Raw genomic sequence first — 16,345 nt, forward strand, 5'->3', positions numbered from 1 at the left:
ATCTGACCATAATTCTATCCTCCGGATTCCTGCTTACAAGCAAAAACTAAAGCAGGAAGCACCAGTGACTTGGCCAATAAGGAAGTGTTAAGATGACGCAGATGCTAAGCTACAGGATTGTTTTGCTAGCACAGACTGGAATATGTTCCCGGATTCTTCTGATGGCATTGAGGAGTACACCACATCAGTCACTGGGTTCATCAATCAGTGCATCGATGACGTCGTCCCGACAGTGACCGTACACTCGTACCCCAACCAGAAGCCATGGATTACAGGAAACATCCGCACTGACCTAAAGGGCTGCCGCTTTCAAGGATTGGGACTCTAACCCGGACGATTATAAGAAATCACGCTATGCTCTCCGACGAACCATCAAACAGGCAAAGCGTCAATACAGGATTAAGATTGAATCGTACTACACTGGCTCCGACGCAACATTCACAAGGCCGCGGGGCCAAACGGATTACCAGGACGTGTACTCGGAGCATGTGCTGACCAACTGGCAAGTGTCTTCACTGGCATTTTCAACATGTCCCTGTCTGAGTCTGTATTACCAATATGTTTCAAGCAAACCACCATAGGCCCTGTGCCCAAAAACACGACCCACAGCACTCACATCTGTAGCCATGAAGTGCTTTGAAAGGCTGGTCATGGCTCACATCAACACCATCATACCAGAAACCCTAGACACACTCATATTGAATTGTTACATTTATATGCACTTTGTTTATATACATTTTTTTAAATTACCTTAAATGCACATGTGTAATAGCATCCTTCTTTTTTACGTTTATTTCAATTTGTGGGATGCTGCAATTTTGCAAATTGTTATGTATTTTTCTTTGATATGGTGCAATATTCTATTATGCTGTTCAGATTGTATTCATTTAGAATGGTTAGATTTATACGCACTTTGTTTATATACATTAAAAAGTTATACATTAAATGCAAATGTTTAATAGCATTCTTTTTCATAACAAACCAATGCATTTTTAAATACATTGTGGTTAAGGTAGAGTATGTTTTCATTTAATAATTTAATTCGAATTGTTTAACACCAATCATAGTCAAACTACCCCAAACTGTTTGACTTGAAAAAATACAAAACATGTTTTTTTTTAAAGAGCCGTTTGAGAGCCAAGAGAGACGGCTCATTTTGGTGAGCTGAGCCGAACAAGCCGGCTCACTGAAAAGAGCCGGAATACCAATCACAATCATGCGCCTCTGTCGTCACCGACTACGTACATTTCCCAGCATTCCGTTCCGACTTCCTTTTCCTCCATTTTTCTTACAGTGCAGGTGAGAAATATAAAAAGTCAATTTTCTAAAATCGAAATGTCAACGTTATTAAGTCTACTTTGGGCATAAATGTACGTCATTTTAACGATAAATATACTTACGCTTGTCATGTAGTCTGGTTTTTGAGTCCGAGAGGGTGTGATGACAAAGATATAACTTGGATAGTTTTACGAAACTAATGGGCAAGCGCCGGACTGCAGGGATGTGGTTAACGAAATGCATCTCTAGTTAGCCTAAGTATTTCAATGTTAATTAGGATACAACAGTATTCCCTTATTTTGTGTGTTGGTGATTTAACGGACAAACACTGCCACTGTGGCTAGTTAGCGACAGCCATCTAGACCCAATGAGATCTCGTCAATGTCCTAGTCTTTAACGTTTTTGTAGCTAGCTAACGTAAGCTATGTAGTGTTCTAAGTTATCACGTTCACGTCGAGACCATACTACATTACATTTTTTCTCATTAGGTTTTTCCGTGCCTGGGAATAGACTCAAGATGCCAGGAAGGTGAGTAGCCAATGTTAGCCTACCACTAATGATACTGAGTTGTTTAGGGCTGACCCCATTTGGTTGATAGGCTGTTGGTCGACCGAGATTTCTTTAGTCGAGCATATTTTTCTATGGTGAGCAAGACCCCTGTCTGATTCTCGCCTGTCTCAGTGGACTAATGCATTGTGGGTGGCACAGGCCATCAACAAGATATGTGGTACTGAAATAGTATAGATTATGTAAAAATGAATGGTGTAACACTAAATATTATTTTCTAACAAATGTGCTTACCCAAACCGGACGCTTGTGCCAAATTTGATTTTGTCCCCCCACACCAAACGCGATCACAACATGCAGGTTGAAATATCAAAACAATCTCTGAACCAATTATATTAATTTGGGGACAGGTCGAAAACCATTCAATTTACGTAAGCTAATTTGTCTTGGGATATAAACATTATTTTAAAATGAAATGCACAAAATCCTATACACCGACTATTAATCCACACATTAAACAGTCAACCGAATTGTTTCTAGTCAGATCTCCTTCCAGGCTTTTTCTTTTGGACATTATATGGCGATTGGCAACTAACTTCCATACAGTGTATTACCACCACTGACCTCCATTCATCTTTCAGTCACCCACGTGGGTATAACCAATGAGGAGATGGCATGTGCGCAAATGCTTCTAAAAGCCAATGAGGAGATGAGAGGCAGGACTTGCAAGTGCGTTCTTCGCCACAAATAGAAGCAACCTCTATTTTTGCGCCTGGTAGGGCAGACGCTCGCGAGCAGTGTGGGTGCAATGATTGAAAAAATATGTTTGTTAATTTATTTTGCAACACTTGCACACGTGCCGCAAGCAGTGTGATCAACATGTAATTGTCTAAGACAATTGAGGACAGTGGAAACCCCAATTTATTTATGTCTATAATCAATAGCCTAATGCTTATTTATTTAACTAGGCAAGTCAGTTAACCTCTCTGGGATATGTGGAGCGTCCCACCTGGCCAAAAGCCAGGGAAAATGCAGAGCGCCAAATTCAAATAAATGACTATAAAAATCTAACTTTCATTAAATCACACATGCAAGATAGCAAATTAATGCTACACCTGTTGTGAATCCAGCCAACATGTCAGATTTCAAAAAGGCTGGTCCAAATGTCAGTTGTGAAGCTAATAGCAGTGATGCCCAAACCAAGTAGCTCATGGATGTGCGTTTCAACAGTATTGTGTGACACCGGTAGGGCAACATCTGAAAAATAGCGCCTACTTGCTAGTGTGTACCAGTGCTCGACCATTCGGCGAAAGCCAACCTCATCCTAGGCAGAGAACGGTTGATTGTCAAAGGCAATGATTTCCATTATCTTGGCGTTAAAGGATTTAGCCTTTGCGTTGTCTCGCTGAAATGTTATTACTTTTTCAAATGACTGCTGCACTTGTTGACTGCTCGATCCACACAGCAGACATTTTTGGCTAGGTTAGGAATGCGGTGATGCGCATGTCGCTCTATTTGTCGTGGCGTTATTAGGTCATGGGCCTACGTTATATAGGTATGCACGTCAGCTTTGACATTGGTTTTGCTCATCAGCGTTAAACTGGACATCGGAGCGATGTTGGCATTTTTAGCTAATATCGTCCGATTCTGATATGCTTAGCGATATATCGTGCATCCCTTAAACAAATCTAAATATATTTGAGATTCTTTAAAGTAGCCACCCTTTGCCTTTGACAGCTTTCCACACTCTTGGCATTCTCTCTACCAGCTTCACCTGGAATGCAATTCCAACAGTCTTGAAGGAGTTCCCACATGCTGAGCACTTGTTGGTTGCTTTTCCTAACCTCTGCAGTCCAACTCATCCCAAAACAGCTCAGTTGGGCTGAGGTCGGGTGATTGTGGCGGCTAGATCATCTGATGCAGCACTCATCACCCCTTGGTCAAATAGTCCTTAAACAAAAAATTGTGGAAATAAGAACCTTTGCATGAGTAGGTGTCCAAACTATCTACAGAAATAAGATGGCTCTTGCTTCTGTTGCCTGTTTGAGTGTTTAGTAGCCTACTGGTTCCGTGGCAAAAAGCCTAGGATAAAGTAATTCCACAGATTTGGCTGTTTAATCTTTGCTATGTTGTAATAAAGGCTTTGCAAAATTTCTTGTTGCCCACATTACAACAGACTGGTATCCTAGTGGTTAGAGCATTGCGTCAGTAACCGAAAGGTTGCTGGACCAAATCCCTGAGCTCACAAGGTAAAACTCTGTCGTTCTGCCCACCCACTGTTCCCCTGTAGGCCGTCATTGTAAATAAGAATTTGTTCTTAACCGACTTGACTAGTTTAGCCTTTTTTATTTCACCTTTTTTTTTCACAACTAAGTCAAACGTTTTTTAAAAACCTTTATTTAACTAGGCAAGTCAGTTAAGAACAAATTCTTATTTTCAATGACGGCCTAGGAACAGCGGGTTAACTGCCTGTTCAGGGGCAGAACGACAGATTTGTACTTTGTCAGTTACTTTGTCGGTTACTAGTCCAACGCTCTAACCACTAGGCTACCCTGCCGCCCCAAATGTCTAACACAGATCTGACTTCCCATTTTACCCCCTGAGCAACAAGTAAACATTAGCTTGTTAGTTTCTCGTCCTCCGCATCCATTTTGCTGTCGACATTACTGTGTTATAACTAATTTAGTGATATCCCATAATGACAAAGGGAAAACAGGTTTTTAGAAATGTTTGCAAATTTATTAATAAATTTTTTTGCCTTGCTTTCATAAGTATTCAAACCTGAGACTCAATATTGAGCTGACAGCAAAAAACGGCCATTAAGTCGAAGCAATTGTCCATAGAGTTCCGAGACAGGATTGTGTCGAGGCACAGATCTGGGGAAGAGTACCAAAAAAATATTTGCAGCATATAAGGTCCCCAAGAACACAATGGCCTCCATTATTCTTAATTGGAATAAGTTTAGAACCACCAAGGCTTTTCCTAGAGCTGGCTGCCCAGCTAAACTGAGCAATCAGGGGAGAAGGGCCTTGGTCACGGAGGTGACCAAGAACCCGATGGGCACTCTGACTGAGCTCCAGAGTTCGTGTGTGGAGATGGGAGAACCTTCCAGAAGGACAACCATTGTTGCAGCTCTCCACCAATTAGGCCTTTATGGTAGAGTGGCCAGAAGGAAGCCACTCATCAGTAAAAGGCACATGACTGCCCGCTTGACGTTTGCCAAACGGCACCTAAAGGACTCTCAGATCATGAGAAACAAGATTCTCTGGTCTGATGAAACCAATATTGAACTCCTTGGCCTGAATGCCATAAGTTACTTCTGGTGGCACCATCCTTGCGGTGAAGCATGGTGGTGGCAGCAGCTGTGGGGGATGTTTTTCAGGGACTGGGAGACTAGTCGGGATCGAGAGAAAGATAAACAGAGCAAAGTACAGAGATCCTTGATGAAAACCTGCTCAGCCCCAGTCCTAAGGTTCATCTTCCAACAGGACAATGCCCTTAAGAACACAGCCAAGACAACGCTGGAGTGGCAAAGCTAGAGCCCGGACAGAACATGAACCTGATCGAACATCTCTGGAGAGACTTGAAAATAGCTGTGCAACGACACTCCCCATCCAAACTGACAGAGCTTGAGAGGATCTGCAGAGAAGAATGGGAGAAACTCCCCAAATACAGTTGTGCCAAGCTTGTAGCGTCATACCCAAGAAGACTCAAGGCTGTAATCGCTGCCCAAGGTGCTTTACCAAAGTACTGAGTAAAAGGGTCGGAATACTTATGTAAATGTTATATTTCACATTCTAAAAACCTGTTTTTGCTTTGTCATTATGGGGAATTGTGTGTAGATTGAGAGATGGGAAAGATGTATTTAATCCATTTTAGAATAAGGCTGTAATGTAACAAAGTGGAAAAGGGCAAGGGATCTGAATACTTTCCAAATGCACTGAAGGTCAAGCCCTATTGGTCACGTAAAGAGAGCAAGGATTGAGGCAATAAATATTTTTTGTAAACCAATTTAAGGATTTCGATAACCAAAGAAACAAACTAAATGGCTTAAATTGTTTTAGCTAAAGCATAGCCAGCGCAATATACACTTGCTGTGGTGCCTTTTAGCTGCAGTAGGGAGGAGAACGAGACAACCTGCGCCAGTCACACAGGCACTCACCTTTTCTTTTTTAAGTGTGACCATTGGGCTTTTAAGTCATTTGTGTCCATTATCATTAATCAGTGTGCTTACACTAAGCTTGTCTGATGCTTTGTTTTTATTTGATTGAAACAGTGTCTGTATATATATGTTGAAACATTTAGACCAATCGATTGGTCAATAGCACAGGACAACGACTGTCGACCAAGATTTTTTTTGTTGCTAAGGTAAATGTTTCAAGCTAGTTTATACTGAATTTTAAATGTAGTTTGTTTAATTGTGAGTTGTTTGATTCTGCTGAGTGTTTAGGGTACATGGTTGACTGACTGCTGACTGGATTACTATGGCTCCAGAATGTGGGACTGATGATACACCGGTTGAGTGCTCTGGTTTATGTATTCTTTTAATATTTCAGACTGTGGAGCAAGGCCATCTTTGCCGGGTACAAGCGCGGCCTAAGGAACCAGCGGGAGCACACCGCCCTGTTGAAGGTGGAGGGAGTGTACACACGGGAGGAGGTTGACTTCTACCTAGGCAAGCGCTGTGCTTACGTCTACAAGGCTAAGAAGTAAGTTTTACATCTTCTGTTTCATTGCGAATTTCAACTAAGAACACAGTAGTTTAACAAAAATACGGGCTTTTGCGTTTCCACCTCCATGGCCTGCCTCCAGTGCGTCACATGGCCTCAGTGGACCTGCTTTGACTTGGGGCTGCTGGTACTTTCAGCTGGCATTTACATAACATTTAAATCGCTATGTACACAGTTTCCCAAAAATAACAGGACCCCAATAGAATTATAGAATGCTGCTGTAGATTACTGAGAATAAGATATAGGTCATTTTCTCAAATTACAATTACAAGTTGGCACAACCTGTTCTTTAATAACAATTTGAGTAAATGTCACTAAATTGCTCACTTAAAATGTACCAAATATATTATACTTGTAATATTTAAATGTTATAATGTGACCAGAGGACAATATTCAGAAACTATTTCAAAACCCACACAAAGTAGGCTATTTGATTGACTGCTATTCTTACTTCTGTAAAAATGCAAACAACTATTCAGAGACTTTCAAAATGTAGATAACCTCAAATAGATTTAGTATAGACTAGGCCTGACACAATGTTGAAATAGTAGCCTACTTTGACAACTCAGTGAATATAACAAGTATTAGAGACCGATTTAAAGAGATAAGATACAAAACACAACTGTTCAGAGACTAAAGATTTGTAGGACAAAAACATATTTCACACTGTCACTTTGCATTCAGCGTACATGTCATGGAACTTCTGGGAGCATGGCCCCACCCTGCAAAGTGGCACTTAAGACTAGCCAAAGGAGGTTTCAACATATCTCGCTCACTCTTTAACATGCGTCCACTCAGGATGCACATCACACACCTTCTAGCAAGCTTGTTTTTAGTTAATTTGTTCTTGTTTTAATTTAGTTCCATGACACAAGACAGATTCTGCTCACTGTCTCCTTCAATCTCATCAGGAACACAGTGACTCCTGGTGGCAAGCCCAACAAGACGCGGGTAATCTGGGGCAAAGTCATGCGTGCTCATGGCAACAGTGGAATGGTGCGGGCCAAGTTCAGCAGTAACCTCCCAGCAAAGGCCATGGGACACAGAGTCAGAGTGGTGAGTGGTACCTTCTTCTGCTCTCCGCTGATGATAAGCGCAAGGTTTTTTCCAGACCCAGCAGGCAGTCCAGTTTTGTTCTAGCCCTGCACAGCCCTTTTTTTGCACTGTGCTGGGTTCGAGCAAAAACTAATACAGCTCAAAGGAAGTGCTGCGAGCCAACAGTGTAGAATATTTTATCCAACCCTACCCGATTTTAAACTACACAGCTAATCTGTAGACTTTTGATTACTTAATTCAGGTGTGCTTTTTGTAGGGCTTGAATAACAATGTCTAATATCAGAGGTACTTTAGGAATGAATTTAGATATACTTTAACTTTTGTTAGTTCAAGGAACTACCATGTAATTCCAGATCCCCTCTTAAAAAATATTTTGTCAGGGGAAAGGCCTTCTGTTCATTGGTTTAAACTTTGGATGAAAAGTATGTGACTTTGTATGCAACATCCATTACAAATAACTTGTAGAATGGCAAAGTGCTTCATTTCCCAAATTTGGTTGGTTTGGCACATTTGTTTTTTAACCACCTTTGAGCAGGCAAATCACTTTACTACACTTTACCTGCCCATAGTTGTTTAAAATCACATGATGCACTCTAGATGTCTTCAGTATCTCTCGATCATTGTGTAACTTGTTTTCAATCTTTTTGACTATGAAAGATAGAATCCCACTGTTTCCTGCAGCTTATTAACCTGCCCAGTCTCGCTGCAGTCCGGTTCTGGGCTGCAGACAGTGGCCATGTCCGAATACCCATACCAGCGCAGGGCTCGACATGTTGAAAGAATATAGATTGAAGGCTAAACGCCAGTCATGTTTGAAAAATGTAAGGAGGGTTAATTATCATTAATGTCAAAAAGCTTGATTCATTCGACATACTCGAGGCATGGTTCATTTAGATCAAATGCTCATGACCAGAGACTGAAGGACAGTGTTTTCCTGCTAATTGCATTTTGGAACATTCTCGCACAGCCAATGTGTGCATTGTGTGCATTGGCTTATAATATGAAGAAATTTAAACTTGATCAATACTTTAAGATAAACTGTCTAATCTGTTGCATCAGCCTCATTGCTTTTAAAATTTTACATAGTTCTATGAATTTTGTATCTGTCGTTCCAGTCTTTCGAATGTTGTTGTTTTTTTGTCCCAGGGACGACGGAACGCCGCTAATTTTGAGCTTGGAGGGAATTATTTTACGGAATTGTTTTAAGATGGTCATACTGTGGATCGTTTAGCTATTTGATGTTCAATTTTAGCACCCCTTTAGGTAGCCCAAAATTATTTGATAAAATATTGAATTTGGCTTTTACTACTGTAGTCTATAGAAATGCATTGAATAAAACATTAATAAATGGTAAAAGACAGTCAAATAATCTTAGGAACAAGTTTGTTTCTGTCCTATATCTAGGAGATATAAGAAAGCTCAGGATTTTTTAAATGTAATTTCTTTACACTATTTAACCTCTTGATGCTACCCATCCCGGATCCGGGATCGTGACTACGGCTCAAGCTCATTAGCATAACACAAAATGTGAAAAAATATTCTTAGACATATTTAACCTCCACACCTACACAAGTCCAATAGCTCAAATGAAAGATAAACACCTTGTTCATCTACCCAGCAAGTCAGATTTCTAAAATGTTTTACGGCGAAAACATAGCACACATTTATATTAGACCACCACCGAAACAAAAGGCAAACGGCGGCCATTTTGTCCCAGAAAATATAAAATTTAAAAGTAGGATTAAAAAATAAATAATTCACTAACCTTTTGAAAATCTTCATCAGATGACAGTAATATTACATGTTACACAGTACATTTTTTTTTTTTTCAATAATATGCCATTAATATCCATAAATCTCTGTTTACAATGACGACATTTCAAAAAATGCTACTCAAAATGTCCGGAGAAATTATGATAGCTCGGACAGATAACGTCAGATAACAAGCAATAAACATGACTAAATATACATGTTCTACATATAGTTACAAAGATACACTTCTTCTTAATACAACCGCTGTGTTACATTTATTTTTAACGTTACAGAATTCGTTCACTAGTCTATGCTATGAGTCGGCGCTCAGATATTAGCAGTGTCTCCTCTACGTTTGGAGTCCACAGAAACCCAAAATAACCACATAAATATTCCCTTACCTTTGATGTTCTTCGATCAGAAGACGTAGAAGGAGTCATACTTACCCAATACATCGTTTGGTTTCAAGTTGTGCGTCTTTGTATTAGCATATGCTAACAGCTTCAGCTGAAATGCACCCAAAATAACTTCTGCTCCTTCTGGTCCCGCACTCTTGCGCAATCAAACTTCAAAATTACATATTATATGTCGACTAAACTGGTCAAACTAAGTGCAGAATCGAGCAAAATGATGTTTTTATCATGTAAAACAATGATAATCGCAAACAAACGAACCGGCTTCAACTGGTGTCTATTGGAAAAGAACGTTCCCCAAATCGGCCGCGCGCAATAGAGTGCATGTATGTGAGAGTGAACCGGGCATTTTCGCCCGCCAAAGGATGAGGGAGTGCGAAATTCAAACAATGAACGTGCCAATTGAAAGCAGACATCGCGCTGAACAAATACATACTGTTCCCAGATCGGTAGCTGCCTGGGAAGGGTGGGGGCGATGACGTCAAAGTTGACCCAACTTTTCTCTTGACAAGAGAGTTTGGGAGAAAGGCTGCCCTGAGAGTTCTGCTTTACATACAGACATAATTTAAACGGTTTTAGAAACTTTAGAGTGTTTTCTATTCAATAATTATTATTATATGCATATATTAGCAATTTTGGAAAAAAATATTTTCAGTTTACTATGGGCACGCACTTCCTCCAACGGGGGCAGTATTGAGCCATAAGCTCAAGAGGTTAACAACCCTTTTTTGGTTAGGCACAAAACTACCTCAATACTTCCATTTATTATTCTTTTAACTGTAACCTTAAAATGAGTCCCGTGACACTTGTGGGGGTCATAGAGCAAAACTGAGGACACCATTGTGTTTGTGAGTCTCCCATTTTCCATATAGTAGTCATAATAGTTTTGTAGGCCAAACTGTTCATACAGTATACGTTTTCGTGAAAATGCTTATTTTTAGGACTCCTCAGTCTGACAAACACTGCTTTTGCTCGGCTGCCTTCCACTGCAGATGTGGAAGGCTGCCATTGGCGGATGCGAATTGAGACACAGCCCGTTCAAAGAAACATGTCTAACTTAAACTGACGGATTTGTTAGTGTTTTTTTTTTGATTGACGCACTGGTCCATCAATCGACTCCAGGGGTTTTAAAGGGGCAGTTGTTGTATTTTGAGACAGGCTTGAATATGCAAATCCAATAAGCAGAGTGTAGCCTTCATTTTTGTCTGATTTCCTATGTGAAATAGTAGGAAAGTGGTTCCCTGCATCATACAATGATGTAAAAATTGTATTGCGGACCATTTTTGGGGGGTTAGGGTTAGTGGACAAGTTTTAAAAATAAAATTCTGTCCTCTGGACAAGTGGCAAAAGTTAATTGTCAAGCCCTGTAGGGTACTAAATTGTGTGAGTGTATATATTTTTTATTTATTTTACAGTTATTTAACTAGGCAGATTTTGATCTTGCAAACATTCGGTTACTAGTCCAACGCTCTAACCACTAGGCTATCTGCCGCCCCATATGCGCTGCTTATCGGCTGTTGTCAAGGCATGGGAGTTGGTAAAGACTAGTTAATTCTACTACATCAAACGCCAAAACGAGTATGCAGTTGAAGTATATAGTACACTTGTATGGGTATTCGGACATGTCCAGTGACTGGTTGTGTATGAGGCCAGCTGGGAGGTGCTAATAAAAAATGAAGTTTTCAGATGTTGGGGTGGTGTTGTAGATCATACATTTTATGTTGAGAAAGGGTAGGATTTCCCTGAAAGGCACGTCAGTTTCCTTGAAATGTTTCATTGGCAGCGTTACACCGTGGGGCACTACTTATTATTGTTGTGGGGAGAAACAACGTACTACTGAAGCTACAAACGCTGTGGGAAACCCACTGCTGAAAAATAAAGGATCTGTTTTCCTTACAAAAGTTAAAGCAAAGAAATCACTAACCTTTTCATTAGGTTTATTTAAATGCTACTTAATGGATTGTTTTTAGTGATAAGAATGATGTAGGCCCCATTTTAAAACTTACCCTCTCCACCTTTCCTACATGACCAATACATATTGGGCAAGTACTTGGAAAAACATCTGGAAGAGCCAATTTCCCACTCACTGTATTGCTGTGGTTTGTATTGATTTGGTGCCTATGAACTCCACTCACTGCTCTCTCTGCTTTTGTCTTTCAGATGCTGTACCCATCTCGTGTGTAATGTGCTGTTTTTGTGTACATACAATAAACAAGTCAGGTCCACAATTGGTGTTCTGTGATCTCTTGGCAGTTGGGAGGGTGGGAATCCATCACTGGCCTCTACGGTAGCATGGCATGGGGGAGGGGTGAACACATTTTCGAATGATGTTATTTTCAGGGCTTTACAATATTTATTGTTTAGTTAACCTTCATTCTTTCTTGACCAGTCAAGTGTTTTTACACATAAACAAGTTACTGTTGTGCTTCCTGAATAGTGCTGGATTAAACTCAAAGAAAATTAAGATTGGACAAAGGTATAGGTCAATGTCTTTGTTAGTTTAATCAGGGGAAATAATTTTGCCTTGCTAATACATTTTTCATATGCACAGTTTGGTAACAGGGTCTCAATTCTAAACCTCAGGGATGGCTATTTCATAGTATTAGTTTAAAACCTCAAATGTTTTAATGCCGGACAGGGTATTCTTTGTGTACAGATCTAAATTCTGTTCCTCAGTGTTTCAAAGCCGGCTATGGTGTCAAAAACATACAAACATATATTGACAAAACACGGACGTCCAGGATTTGTTATGGGGGTGCCAAGTCTCCATAACTCAAACCTCTACTTTGCAATTGGCACCTGCACTTAATTATTTCAATATGACACAACTAGCAACTATTTTTTTTCACTGCTTCATTGCTAAGCTTGGCACATAATTTAATTTAACTTTACTGTATTGCAATCCAGATGCGCTGACCAGCGTTATGTTATTTCTTGGCAAAAAGCCCAGCTGCACATTCAAAAGGTATCATACATATGAAAATATTACAAGAGGAGCAAACCACTGTTTAACGCCAAATCAAACTAATATTGTATTTTTGATGACAATTTTACTGAGTTAAAATAAGCAAATCTGTAAATTGAAATGAATTTATTAGGCTCTTATCTATGGATTTCACATGACTGGGCAGGGGCGCAGCCATGGATGGGCCTGGGAGGGCATTGGCCCACCCACTTGAGAGACAGGCCCAGCAAATCAGAATGAGTTTTCCCCCACAAAAGGGTTTTTATTACAGACCGAAACACTCCTCCAGTTTCATCAGCTGTCCCGGGTGGCTGGTCTGAAAACCCTGCAGGTGGAGGTCCTGGGCTGGTGTGGTTACATGTGGTCTGTGGATGTGAGGCCGGTTGGAGGTACTGTCAAATGTTCTAAAACGACATAGGATAAATAGGATAAATGGCGTGGGTCGTTTGTAGCATAGAAATGTGAGATTATGACCTTCCTAATGCTAAATAGACTAGCTAAAGATTTAGTTCATAATGTATTGGGCTGAAACTAAGGTTTCAGTCAAATGGGATATATATTTAACAATTGCAGCCTACCTGTTTTCGATCGCATATAGGACTATGATTTCAAGGGGGAATACTGCGGCTCCCATAGAGCCAACCTGGTTTTAAGAGCGTTTCGTATTCTGTATGTAAATCTTTTCAACTACTTTCTACTTTGCAATGACTTAGCATGTTAGCTAACATGTACTCTTTAACCTAACTCCTAAACGTACTCCTAGCCTAGCTAACTTCAGCCACCTAGCTAGAATTTGTAACATAAACGCTTAGCAAATTTTTAACGTATAATACGAAATGGGTGATGGACATACTAAATGGAGTATCTCGGATTTACATACAGAACAATACGAAATGCTCTGAGGCCAGGTTGGGAGGACATCAGGTGAGTCAAAAGGAACACAATATAAATGGGCAACATGGCGAATATGACAAATAGAACTTTTTAAATAGATTCTAATGACTAAAATTGGCATACACTACTCGGTGTTTGTGAATTTACGCTCTTTTGCACTCAAAACGTTGATGCTGTTGACTGCGTCTTTCCGTGTACCTTAAATTGTAAAAATAACGGCAAACTGCCTAAGTATGCAGCGCACAAGGACCCAATTTGTGCCAAGGAGATCAACCGATGGAATAGAAAAATCCCGGAATAGAAAAATAAACATTTGTTGAATGAATATTCTACTTCAATGTGCCAATGCAGCATCCAGACCACAGGGGCAGGATGATAGCAGAGCATAAATTACACCTACAATTTCTGTGCTCGCCATCAAGCGCACTTGGGAACTGTAGTCTCCTGGATTGTAGCCACCTCTTACCGTAAATTATTAGGTATTTTTCTTGAACTACATTTCCGTTACAGTAACACAGCGACTGCATCAAAGAGCAGCTTTATAAATAAATTGTTATTCTGTGGCCACTGATCGGGTTCTGCTGGCTGACAACGAGACGCAGGTATTTGTCAACGAGATTCTCATTTTATTCACTTAAAAAATATATATTTTTAGACGTACAAGATTGTATAATCGGTAGACTTCATATTTTATAGTGACATTTTGCATGCTTACGTTTTATAAAACCTAAACGTTTTGCGCATAGTCCTGAAAAGGTTGATTGTTAGTTCCGTCAATCGGGTTCTGCCAAAGCGGCCATACATAATTTGATGATTTTAAGATATTTGAGGATGCTTCTTTTGCAACGATGCTCATGTTGTACAGCTCATTCCGAAACGGTGTCGTATGTCACGGGGTTCGTGAAGAAATTGTTGTTTTCCCTTTTAGTTTTTTATGTCGATTTTATAAATAGAGGACAAATTGAAGAATCGTGTGATGACACTATGAAGTTGGTTTACATAATGTCCTCAAATGTATCAATTCAAATGGCCACATCGACATTATTGAATCCTCCGATTATGTCACGTATCCCCCCCACCCTAATACAAATAATAATCCGGAACTTCATGTACCCTTATGTTTTTTGTAATATATGGGCAGGGAATCTGACACATGCGTACCAAGAAAGCTTGGAAATAGACGAGCTTTTCAAAAATACCCCCCTAATCCATGTCGGAAATAGCTGGCCTAAAAACATTTGAGGATAACCCTTCTAGTTTGCAGTTGGCCCCTCTGCAACATCTGTATATATTTGGGACAGTATCAGTGGTAACCGGTACAGCCTCTGCATCACCAGTTATATTGCTGTGCTATCGAAAAAAAACATGAGCATTTCTGAGTCATCCATCTCCACTCGCTCACCCCATACCAGGCAGCCTAGAAGGCTCATGGATAGGATGGGATCATCGTTCCTGTCCTTAATTGGAAAATACCCTATTTGATGGTGAGGTGCTGACCATTTCATCAAAAACCTGGCAAATGCAACCAAGCAATCCAACTTAACGTTGTTAATAACAATACTGATTGTCTAATTGTCCATTTTTTCCAAACATGACTCCCCTTGCTCCATATCAATTAGTTGAAAACAAAGCACAGAGTGGAAACGCCAGTCAGCTCCTATGTTGGTGAAAGAAGATGAAAGAGCATGATTTGGGAAAGGACTACCTGGTACCTGGGCCTGTGTACCGGGCCGTGCCGAGCAGAGACACTACTTTACCAGGCACAGAGGTCACCCCATACCAGCTGGAGCTCGCCAAGATCCAGGTGAGTCTGTGTGGTGGTAGTTGAATGTTTGTGATGCTCTGTTATCATAATGGCCAGGATGAATGAGATGTTTCTTTCTCTGCACAACTTGTCACTCAGACTGGGAGTGTTGGAGTAATTGCAATAAAATATTGAATACTTTGAAAAGCACATGCTATTTAACTTGTTTGTTTTCTGCATCCAAGTTTAAAGCACCCACTGTCTAGTTTGTGGCATAAGGGTAAATGAGCCTGAAGTTGATGTAGTTGAGGTACTGGGAGAGGTCTGTAGAATTGTGAAGAGTCAGCTAAACATCTTGCCATTATTCAAATATCCCAAGTGTTGGCGGTTGTCCTAGTCATAACGTAGTCTTTTCTCAAGCTTAGTTCTGTCACAACAATTCTGTGGCACCTTATTTGACAAAATGATTCATTATTGCATTTCATTATGGCATGTCGTGAACTGTTATTCATAATCATCCTATCTTTCTTTTAAATGTTAATTGTTTAGTGGGGCCAGTGGCTGTTCTCGCCTCTTGGCGGGGTCGTTTTGATGATGGGGGGGGGGGAGAGGAATGACCCCTTTTGGGAAAAACAAATGTCATCCTGACAAATGCACATGCGGAGTGGACCACCGTGATAAGGACCTGTGTCAGTTCCCCGTTAAAATGGAGGAACAGCTGTTTTGTCGCTCTAAGTGCTCAACCCTTTGTGTTTGTTCATTTTTGTCACTCCCCCCCCACCACCCTCCTCGTTCCCTGTCAGCATTAGTCAGCAGGATGGGAAAGGGTTTTCTCTTACGTTTTCATGGTAAATTGTTCAAAGTATTTTATTTTGTTCCCTGTCCTTTTTTTAATCTCCATCTGTCCTCAACCACACTAGATCTCTCAACATACTCACCAGTATATTATTCGTTGTTCTCTATCTCTAGCAGCCCCTACATCCCCCTGCTGCCTGGCTTAAATTGT

General features: G+C 40.4%; 2 protein-coding genes across 5 annotated transcripts in view; both read left to right on the top strand.

The window, feature by feature from the left end:
- Positions 1-1,222: 1,222 nt before the first annotated feature.
- On the top strand, positions 1,223-11,964 carry rpl35a (ribosomal protein L35a). Its single transcript, XM_024442005.2, has 5 exons — positions 1,223-1,299; positions 1,767-1,806; positions 6,342-6,494; positions 7,427-7,571; positions 11,897-11,964. Exons 2-5 carry the CDS (start codon positions 1,796-1,798, stop codon positions 11,918-11,920), a joined length of 333 nt encoding a protein of 110 aa, XP_024297773.1. The 5' UTR covers positions 1,223-1,299; positions 1,767-1,795; the 3' UTR covers positions 11,921-11,964.
- A 2,082-nt stretch (positions 11,965-14,046) lies between these two features.
- The window catches only part of abcc5 (ATP-binding cassette, sub-family C (CFTR/MRP), member 5), a 69,801-nt gene continuing 67,502 nt past the window's right edge, over positions 14,047-16,345 (top strand). For 2 of the 4 annotated variants that reach the window (XR_002955710.2, XR_002955711.2), the window contains exons 1-3: positions 14,091-14,197; positions 15,008-15,079; positions 15,215-15,399. Coding sequence is in view for 2 of the 4 variants with exons in the window: in XM_024442007.2 (XP_024297775.1) it covers positions 15,271-15,399 (129 nt within the window). In the remaining 2 variants the exon portion in view is untranslated. Of the gene's footprint in view, positions 14,198-15,007; positions 15,080-15,214; positions 15,400-16,345 lie in introns of all 4 variants that reach the window. The other 2 variants (XM_024442006.2, XM_024442007.2) reach the window with 2 other exon arrangements.

The sequence above is a fragment of the Oncorhynchus tshawytscha genome, linkage group LG13, assembly GCF_018296145.1.
Source record: "Oncorhynchus tshawytscha isolate Ot180627B linkage group LG13, Otsh_v2.0, whole genome shotgun sequence".
In the NCBI taxonomy this organism is placed as follows: domain Eukaryota; kingdom Metazoa; phylum Chordata; class Actinopteri; order Salmoniformes; family Salmonidae; genus Oncorhynchus; species Oncorhynchus tshawytscha.

Bases quoted from the DNA above. Each gene is read 5' to 3' on its own strand.
- rpl35a (XM_024442005.2), top strand. The intron at 6,495-7,426 runs GTAAGTTTTACA...CAATCTCATCAG, and splicing joins TACGTCTACAAGGCTAAGAA to GAACACAGTGACTCCTGGTG. The intron at 7,572-11,896 runs GTGAGTGGTACC...TTTGTCTTTCAG, and splicing joins TGGGACACAGAGTCAGAGTG to ATGCTGTACCCATCTCGTGT.